The 10,785-nt window shown below is 30.4% G+C and overlaps 2 protein-coding genes and 1 pseudogene across 4 annotated transcripts in view; 1 reads left to right on the plus strand and 2 right to left on the minus strand.

Moving 5' to 3' along the window:
- Positions 1–919, plus strand: part of LOC108691736 (metallo-beta-lactamase domain-containing protein 1) — a 2,558-nt gene extending 1,639 nt beyond the window's left edge. For all 3 annotated transcript variants that reach the window (XM_018199611.1, XM_018199612.1, XM_018199613.1), the window contains exons 3-5: positions 183–347; positions 416–535; positions 650–919. In XM_018199611.1, the coding sequence (XP_018055100.1) occupies positions 183–347; positions 416–535; positions 650–849 (485 nt within the window). In that variant the 3' untranslated portion in view covers positions 850–919. The remainder of the gene's footprint in view (positions 1–182; positions 348–415; positions 536–649) is intronic.
- A 1,305-nt stretch (positions 920–2,224) lies between these two features.
- Positions 2,225–4,001, minus strand: LOC108691743 (histone demethylase UTY-like). Its single transcript, XM_018199620.1, has 3 exons — positions 3,306–4,001; positions 2,491–3,084; positions 2,225–2,395 (listed from the first exon to the last, which is right to left on the minus strand). Exons 1-3 carry the CDS (start codon positions 3,999–4,001, stop codon positions 2,225–2,227), a joined length of 1,461 nt encoding a protein of 486 aa, XP_018055109.1.
- Positions 4,002–6,972: 2,971 nt separating this feature from the next.
- On the minus strand, positions 6,973–8,606 carry LOC108691721 (annotated as a pseudogene).
- Between the last annotated feature and the right edge of the window lie 2,179 nt (positions 8,607–10,785).

Raw genomic sequence — 10,785 nt, forward strand, 5'->3', positions numbered from 1 at the left:
GAACTCCCACCATTTACTTTATAGTTTTATCTATCTTTTTATTTAAAAAAAAGAGATATAATTGATTCTATTTCCAATTGATGTTGAAAAATATAATTATTTTTATTTCTCTTTTTTTATAGTAAATTTTTTAAAGTAAATTTTTTGGATTTTTATGGATAATACATAATGTCTTTTTTTAGCACTCGCACAGTATAATATTGAACCAAAGGACATTGATTACGTTGTTTGTACTCACAGTCATTCCGATCACATAGGAAACAATAATCTGTTCACAAAGGCACAACACATTGTGGGTTTAACTGTTCAATGTCATACTATATTTTACGAAAATCTGATTTCAGACAGTAAGCTTGTTGAGGTATAATGAATTGATAGGAACACAGTCGTTACAAAGAAAGTTATATTTTTTCAGAGGGTTATAAGCTCTGTTCAGATGTTAGTGTTATAGCCACGCCAGGACATACGAAGGAAGATGTCACTGTCTTAGTAAATACGACAATGGATGGGAAAGCAAAGCTTATAGCTATTACGGGTATGCGGACAAGTTTCAGAGATCATTGGCGCATTTTAATAAAATTTAATATATGAATAAAAGATTTTTCTCAATTTATTATATACTTGTTATACTATTTATACGCTTTTACAGGAGACTTGTTTGAAAAAGAGGAAGATATTTTAGATCCGCATATCTGGAAATCGCTTGGCACACCAGAATTGTTAAAAACTCAATCCGTTATGCGTTCTCGTATAATAGATCTCGCAGATTTTATAATACCTGGACATGGGTCAATGTTCTGCGTTACTGATACTATGAGAAAAGCCGTGAAATGTCAAATAATTCAATAAGATAATATTATTAAGTCATTAAGAAACATTTATAGAGTTTATAAGATGCAATAAAGAATATACTTTCAAATAATCGCTTGATATTAGAATAGATGAAAATTATAGAAAATAATATTACGGAAAATAATAGGAAATCATGAACAACTTGTTACGCCCTTTATTTCGTTTTAACTCTTGCTTAAAGATTATCGATTTTAATAAGCAATTTTTGTCAAATGATTGATTTGAAAATTAAACTTAATTAAAATTTGTCCTTCGGGAGTTAAATTTCGACAACAAAAAATCATAAGTTTCATCAATATAACGTGTAATACACATTGTATTAAAAAAGATTATTTTAAGATCCTTGCAAATTAAAATCTTTTCTTAAATTTTATTATCGATTTACGTAAAAAAGTATAAACAATTTGAGTAATTTTACATATGGCAGTTTGTCTTAATTGAATACAGGCGATTCTCTTCATTTCTGCTTATATAATTTTTCATATCTTTAAGCAAGGACTCGGACCGAAATTACATTTCAGAATAAAATTTCGGATCGATTAGGATTCGAGGTTACTCAACTTTCGATTTCGGTGTCAGTTCCAGTTCTTTTAATTCCAGCGATAACGATAATCATTACAGGTGTATAATTATCGAAATTGAAAACGATTTGGACCAAAATCCAAACGATCTCAGTAACCGTTACGATAAAAAAACTGGAAACAAAAATTGGATTTAACTCGGACCGTTATCTGTACCGAAATTTATCGATTCAAGTCCTGTTTTAAATAAAGATTTCTCTCTTTATCTTAATTTTTGTGAATAAAGCGTCTTATCAATAGTGAAATGTCTATTATGAAGCAGACATTTATAAAGTAAATCGTGCTACTTGTTTCATTTTTTGCCATTCATATTTGTTTTATGTGTATGTATATATATATATATACACACACACACACACACACACATAACAAATATGAGTAGCAAAAAAGTAGAATAAGGAGCACGATTTATAAATGTTATCTGTTTCATAAAGTAAATCGTGCTCCTTGTTCTATTTTTTTGCCACTCATATCTATTATGTGATAACGTTATATGAAAACAAATAAAATAGAGGATGCAACATTTTATTGTTCATAATAGGAGACTTGCTTGGTTCTGAATTTACAATACAATTCTCGAATTTAGAATTAAGCATGAAAAATAATGCGAAATTCTATGCTGACATAAAAAAAAAGACGCTGCTCATTCTCACTACTGTAGCGTGTCTAAAAAAGGACTTGTAAGAAGAATTATCATTTATGAAATATTAATAAGATTGGCTAATTTACATCTGCGGCAGATGCAAATGTATAAACGACGATCATAAGGAAGTGATATGTGATGTTAAGAATCAACAGTGGATAAATTTATCATAAATCTCCGTTAATTCTTCCATATGATATTTTTGCAAACAGTAAAATTTCTTCAATGACAAGGATTGCATTAGCGTGCAATGTATGCAATATATCATAAATATATCCTTATTTTTCGCCTTACAGAATAATATGTTGAACACCTCGGCCTACAGAGAATTAAAAAATTATTTTTAATGCTAAATAACTTAAATATGTACTATGTAATATATATTGCATGATATATTGAAAATGAGAAACGTACTTCGCAATCTCTGCAATAATGCGCTTGTTTCCTGAGTTTGTTATCGTGTTGCACTTCCACATTTTTGCCTTTTAAAAATTCGAGTATCAAGTAATTGTGTATCATTGTTTGCTTCAAGCAGTCCTTGATTAGATGGAACAGTTGCGGATTTAAGATCTTAGTTTCGCATGCTAACCTCCATGAAAGTTGCACCATCGGTACGAGTGATTTGAATTTGTGTAACTTGTTCCATTCGTAACGTTCTATCGCCAACTCATATTGTCTGGCAGTAAACGGGCCAACATTCCATGCGATATTATTGCACGAGCCAATTGCTTGCACCCAATGCACACAACCGACGTTCACCCACACGATATCACCCGGTTTTTGAAGAAATCTGTATACTGGGACATTATTTTTATATAGAACATTCAAATTCGGTGGCCACCAACTGTCACTTAAGTAATTGACGCCCACTTGCGCACAAAGCGAATGTATTACACCCCAGTATTCGTATGATACAGCAAACCATTCGCAGTCGCCTGGTCCGATATTAATGTTGACAGAACAGAAATTATTATTCTCTTGATGACCAGTCGTTCTGCATCCGGGTACCTAAAGACAATTACACATATGTATAAATTAAACGCATCAGCACTTTTCAATACACTGTTCCAACTTAAAATTATAGATGCGGTCGAGTTGCCGCTATTAATGTTCGAAGCATTTTTTGATTGGTCAATTAGTAACATTCTTTCTTCTGATTGGTCAATCAAATGCTTCAAAGCATTCGTAGCGGCAACTCGACCGCATCCTACATCAAATTTGAACTATACCTTCATATATAACTGTATGGTATTCACCCCTAAGATATCACAGCCCACATATGTAAGCATATTATCAGTACATTTAACATTGAGAAAGGGTGGTAACTTCGTTAACTGATGTAACTGCGGTTTCCATATTTCCACGTCTGATAAATCTACATTGGTAGCGAATTGTACTGTTTGTTTCTCTTTATCCTTGGTCACTTGACCGGAACTGCTGGAAGTAGGTATGTTAGCAAGCACATTTTCTACATCATCATCTAGGAAAATTTGGGCTTGATACTGCGCATAGTTTTTAATTGTCGAAGTACTTTTGTGGCTGAAGCACTTCCAGATCTTCGTTTTCTGCTTTGTATCCCAATTCTCATCAGAAGAATACTTTATTTGTTTGTGCACATCGATTGGCATATTTGGATTTGCCTTGAGTAGACTTTCAGTCGAAAAAACATTTAGATCAATCTCATGCGTTGTTGTGAGGCCATGTATCACGACAATTGGATACACCATACAAACCTCTTGTAACTTCGAAAGGACTGCTTGCTCTTTGCTGTTGATATAATAGCGTTGTATCGGCGGTGACAATTGTTCCTTCGTTAATAGTTCATTGTACGGGTACGGCGGCGAACAATTGCTTACTAACGAACATTTTGGCACCTCGTTCAATCCTTTATCTTTATATATCTTGAGAATTCTTGAGGCATCCATTCAGATGCTTATATCGATTACCGTCTAGATGAATAATTAAACAAAAAAATGATAAAGAATATATGAAGTACTACAGACTCTTGGCGAAATAAGTATGCTAACAGCTAGTTAGTTCTCCGTTATCGCATACACGAAACTATGACCGCTTTGTTTATTAACATATTCGATATGTGATTTGAAAGTTGAGGGACAAACTGATGCAAATACAGATTCAATATAGATTCAATAATATAAACATTTCTTCCACAACAAAGCTATTTGATTTATAGATACATTTTTAATATTCTGTTGATCTTTATATTATAGATAAACACACTGATCACACATAGTATTGTTTTAAGGAACAAAGGAAATAAGGGCCGGTTGTTTCACCTTTTGGTAAAAATTTTACCTTGTGAATTATCAGATTTACCTGTGAGGTAAATCCGATAATTCGCGTATGTGATTGGATAATCTTGCTACTTACGCAATAGATAAAATTTACCAAAAGATGGAACAACCGGCCTTAAATGAGTTTTTTTTTTCGAAATAATGATTGTATTCAGCAGAATATTTATTTGTAACTATTGTAAATTTTCTTCGCGCTGATTGGATTATAGAATTTTAGATCTAGAGGAATAGTCCTATCTCAGCAATCATAAAACCGTTACAAAACTGTAAAACTATTGTAAATTCGACGTCCAGTCGATATTGTATTATTTTCTATAAAAATCTACAAATTTTGAACAGTAGGCTTCATTAAGATATAATGAATGATAGAAATAAAATGATCTAATGAGGTTATATTTTTTCAAAGGACTGTCTTATTGAAAAAATATCATGTCTCATTGTTACACGATGAAATCATGTAATTAAAACATGTATATCACATAACGGATTGTATCAAGTCGTACGTAATTTTTTAAACGCAATTTTTTGACGCAATTTGAAAAATCACATGATATTAGAAATAATTTCATCTATCGTGTGATTTTATTGAATTTTAAAGAATTTTAAAGAATAATAGAAATGGAAGAAAAAAGAATATATCATGTGACTTTTCAAATTACTTTTAAAAAATCATGTACTGATTTGGAATAATCTGTTACATGATTTACATTTTAATTACATGATTTCATCATGCAATTGTGATTTTTTTCAGTAGAGTATGCAATAAAATCTATTCATGTATTAAAATTATATCACATCAGGATACACGTGAGAGGGTTTAACCGGTTTAGTAGAAACGATAATGAATGTAAAACTTCTTACTGTTATAGATAAAAAAAGGTTTCAGAGATTACGTATTTTTAGCAAAATCTAAGTACATTAAAATATATATAGTGAAAAAGTTTATTTCTTTCTTCAATTTATACTTATATACTTGTAGCAAAAATGTACTGATTTCACATTTTTGCAAGAGACGTATGAAAAAAAGGAAGATATTCTGACATACATCTGGTTTCTTGTCTCATATTGTACCCAGGTATCCAATTAAGTCTGTAGAAAGTAGATTTTTTAAATGTCTGCTATACATTATGCCAACAAAATAATAACAGAATTAGATGTACATAATAGAATTAGATGTACTGTTGACAGACTTCTAGAAAAAATGTAACAGAATCTATAAGCGTCAGATAATGTTGGCAGGATCTGCTCAGTTTTTGCCAACAATTTGCACATTACATCGACAGACGATATTAACAGAACACAAGCCTAATGCGGACACAATTGATGGCAGACTGCCGTCATTTTCTACTCGAATCTGTTGACAGTCTGCTAGAAGACCGCAAACATTTTGCTATCTAGGGGAATTGTTAAAAATTCAATTTAAATATTTGGACATAGAACAGTGCTTCGCGTTATGGATATACTTATTGTGAGAGAAATCGTAAAGAGTTAAGTAATTCAGATATTTATATTTGGTAAAATATATTAGTTATTTTATTAATAAATATTTATGCATTTATTTTTTTATAAAATACAATAAGAAATGCCTTCAAATAACGCCTGGCATTAAAATAAGAATTATTTCAGGAAATTATTTCCTGAGAAAACAAGGAAATCATGATAACAACTTGTTACGCCCTTTTCTTGTTAACTTTTGCTTGACTTTGATTTGCGTCATTGATTTTAATAAGTAATTTTTGTAAAAAAAATTAATTTGAAAATTAAACTTTGATTAAAAAATCTATACCGGGGGTTAAATTTCGGACAACAAGAAATTATAAGTTTTATTAGTATAACGTGCAACACATTATATGAAAAGAGATTATTCTAAGAATATCCTTACTAATTAAAATCGTTTCTTCAATCTTGCTATCAATTGCAATCTTTGCAAACTAAAATAAAATATATATCATTTGAATAATTTTGCACACGACAGTTCGTCTTATTTTTCTAACAAGAATTAATTGAGGACAAGCGATTCTTCATGCTTATATAATTTCTTTAATAAAGATATCTTTAATAAAAATTTCTTCCTTTTTATCTTAATCTTTGTAATTAGTAATCATATCGAAAAAGTTGTGTAGTAAATATCCAAGTGTTTCCATGTTAATCTAAAGTTTAGTAAATTTTACTGATAGACTTTCAATCCAATTTCAATTTGTACTTACTAAATTACACATGTTTAACGAATTTTATCGAAAGTTCGATATGTATCAGCTTAGTCCTTTCTTAGTTCATCCTTAGTTTAATGCTAAATATTACAACAAATAGTATTACAACTTCAGTCATTTCATTATGAAATGTGCAATAATACTTGCAAAGTGGATCATATTTGTTCTATTCCTTTGGCACTCATATTTGTGACAGCGTTAAAATATGAAAAATAAAATAAAATGTATAGCATTATACTCTTTATAATACTTGGTGTTGAATTCACAATACAGATGTCAACAGTTTTCAAATTTAGAATTAAAAAGACTATGAAGTTTAATAATTCAACATCTAACGATATAGTGATACCAGTAATTAACAGCATGTAAAATTATCCTAAATTTTCATTAATTTCTTTATACTTCTTCCAGCAATCAAATCCTTTCAACGAAGGAAATTTCTTCAATGTGCAATCTATGCAATACACCATAAATTTCTTCTCTTCCTTCTCTTCCTCTTTGCAACAATATATTAAACACTTCAGTTTGCAAAGAATAAAAATTTGTTTCCTAAATAGTTTAAATAATTTAAATATATATTATGTAATATAATATATTGCATGGTATATTAAAAATGAGGAACACACTTTGCAATAATGCGTTTTCTCCTTCTTGAACTGGTTATCAGATTGTATTTTCATACCTTTGTCTTTAAAAAATTCGAGTATCAAGTAATTGTGTACCATTATTTGCTTCAAGCAGTCCTTGATGAGATGGAACATTTGCGGATTTGAGATTTTAGTCTCGTATGCCAACTTCCATGAAAACTGCACCGTCAATATGATTGATTTGAATTTTTGTATCTAATTGTTCCATTCATAACATTCTATCGCCAACTCATATTGTCTGATAGTAAACGGGCCAACATTCTACGCAACATTATTGCACCGATCGCATGCATCCAATGCACACAACTGACGTTTATTCATGATATCGCTTGGTTTCCGATGGGATTTGTATATCGGAACATTATTTTTATGCAGAATATCTAAATCTGGCCATCAATTATCCCTTAAATAACTGACTTGCGCACAAAGCGAATATATCACATCTTAGTATGATATCGCGAATCATTCGCTGTCCAGTTCGATATTGAAATGACGGAACAGAATTAAATTATTATTCTCTTGATGACCAGGCGTTCTGTAGTCGGGTACCTAAAGACAATATAAATTGAATCTCAATCAATTCTAAATACACTCTTTTCAACTGAAAATTATGTTATATCAAATGATATGATTTTACGATGAATTATAAGAATTATTATTATAACGAATTATTATTATTGTATAAATTAGTTTAAATTATACCTTTATATATAACTATATGGTGTTCATCTCTAAGATATTATGACATGGATAAACATATTATTATCTCAATTTACCTAAGGAAGGATGGTAAATTTTGTTAATTCATCTAATTGCAGCTTCCACTTGTTCGCGTTTGATAGATCCACATTGGTAGCAAATTTCACTGTTTCTATTTCACCTTTTGCAATTGGATATTTGACCGAGATTGATCAGAAATGGATACATTGCCATACGCATTTTCTTTATGATCATCCAGAATAGTTTGGGCTTGATAATTTGCATATTCTCTAATCTTTATAAAACTCATGTGACTGAAACATTTCCAGATTTTCTTTTTCTGCTTTCTATCCCAATTCTCATCAGAAGCGTACTTGTTCACGTATCTCTACTCTCTTAGAGGGATTTGTTTTGATCAGAGTCTTAGAAAAATTGATCAGATTAATCTTGAGCGCTTTCGTAAGTATATATCATAACAATGGAATGCCTCTTCCATGTCATTTATATGATATCTCTTTATTTGCGGCAATAATCTTGCCTTCGTTAATTGCTTGATTGGGCGGGCCTAGCGGTAAATAATCGTTTATCAATGAACAGTTTGATACCTTGTTCATTTTAGCACCCTTACATTTTTCGAGGATGCGTCCATAATGCAACATGCTTATTTTTTGTTTCAGTTACCTGTTTATTCAATTATCTTGTGGATAATTATAAAAAGCAAAACTATAAAGAGCAATAAATAAATTCTGTGAAATAAAAAATAAGTATGTTAACGGTTAGTTAATTGATTAGTTCTTCACTATCGCTCATATAAACTGTAACTGTTTTGTTTATTAACATGCTCGATAATAAATTTGAGGGACAAGTAATACGAAGATTTAGAGAATAGATTTAATATCATGATTATTCCCTCCCCCCCCCACATTAAAGCTCCTTGATTTTATAGATACGTTTTAAATATTCTATAGATAGACACTGATTATTAGATATCGTTCTCTATTTATTTCCAAAATATTTTTTCATAAATGAAATTATTTTTAATAGCCAACAAATGGAGGAAGATATTAATCCAAGTTATGTGAGGAAAGACTGCATAACATATACATATATATAACAAATTTTATCAAGATTACAAAATACAATTATGAAAACTTTCTTGAGTAACAAATAAATATATGTTTTTAAACATGTTTTTAGCCTTCCCGAAATAATGGTGAAAGAATAGAATAGACCTTGCATATGTTTTTACAAATACTTTATTAAACATTGCAAAGTGTGGTACATGGTATCACAACGTTGTTATACTCATTGCATGTATGCGGTACGATTACACATTATACATCGGATTCACGAACACGAATATACTGAGGAGCACAATAGGTTCATCTTGCGATTCCGCTCACCATAGCGCAGATCGTTACAATTTATCTCAGAACAATCTCTTCGCGAAACACCATACTTATTTCGAAGAATTAATTCGCGAATCGATACATATTTGATAAATACAATGCTATTTGAACATTGTCCTAAGAATTTATTCTCCTAATATCTATACTCTATACGTTCGCGAACAATTTTATTAAATCTTCACAGCCAACGACTAAATTAAAAGTTCTCTCACATCCTCACGCTCGTATTCGCATTCTTATTTAAAAATTATAACTGAAGTACGTTTCTTTTCGGGAGTAGTGTAGATCTAACTTTACTCTACCGGAGAATTCGCAACAGTATCGTAAAAATATCAGGAAGCTGATAAATATATCCTTTGCTCGAAAGTACAAATTAAAAATTGATAAATCCTCTTAAATATTATTGTTGTAATGTTGCATATCATTAAGAATACGTGTGATTAAAGCTCGCGCGCCCTCTGCTGCTATTATATTAAAAAATCAATTACATAGATATTGTAACACAATTTTTATTCATTATATGTATAACAATTTAAAATTATGAAAATGAAAAATCGTATGAATCTCTTTTTAAAACGACAGTCTTTTGTCTTTTTAAGACAACAGTTTTCGGTGATGTAAGAATTCATATGATTTCTTGCATTTGATGTGATAATTCTTGCATTTAATTTGATACGATATTGCAGCAAGGCAACAGGAGTCTTTAAAGTGTTACAATATAAACAGTAAAACGGAGTTCCCGGCACTCCGCGTAAACAGTTGCTAAGTTTTGTACATAACGGCAAAATCAATTCGCCGACTATTGTAAATATCTAAATTCAATAATTTCGTAAGACGAAAAAATCCGATACGTAACAGGACTTTATGCAACGTCAAATCAATATCTTCAAATAGAATAGATTCGCATAACGCGCGATAGAAATCAATCTACATAGTTTGTCCTGAATGCCAAGTCGATGTACAAATCTTACTGCGTATCTCTGACTAATTCTGAACTGATTTCGCTCCATCCCTACGTATATCGATTAGATACAGGTCGATTCTTGCGCTATATCATTATTTCATTGATTACATATATTAATTATAATTTTCATATTTCGTAGTTACTGTATGCGAGTCGCGTATAATCTGTTAACAAGTTAGTATCTCGCTAATTAATTTAAACTTTTAACAAATTCTTAATGGTGAGGCTTAACGGAGAGAATTATTTACATACTAGATATTATATTATATGTAAGAAAAACAAAGATATATATTGATTTTTTTACGTAATTACACAATTGGCAAGCAAATAATGCATTCTCTATTAAGTCACTTTCAAGAATTCAGCAGATATCTTGGATAATTATATATCAATAATCATTACATACTGTTATACTCGTATATATAATATTACATAATAATATAATATATATATAATACATATATA

Source organism: Atta colombica, unplaced genomic scaffold (assembly GCF_001594045.1).
Source record: "Atta colombica isolate Treedump-2 unplaced genomic scaffold, Acol1.0 scaffold51, whole genome shotgun sequence".
Lineage (NCBI taxonomy): Eukaryota > Metazoa > Arthropoda > Insecta > Hymenoptera > Formicidae > Atta > Atta colombica.

Bases quoted from the DNA above. Each gene is read 5' to 3' on its own strand.
- LOC108691743 (XM_018199620.1), bottom strand. From the start codon at position 4,001: ATGGATGCCTCAAGAATTCTCAAGATATATAAAGATAAAGGATTGAAC. The intron at 3,085-3,305 runs GTATAGTTCAAA...AATTGTCTTTAG, and splicing joins CCATACAGTTATATATGAAG to GTACCCGGATGCAGAACGAC. The intron at 2,396-2,490 runs GTACGTTTCTCA...AATTCTCTGTAG, and splicing joins ATTATTGCAGAGATTGCGAA to GCCGAGGTGTTCAACATATT.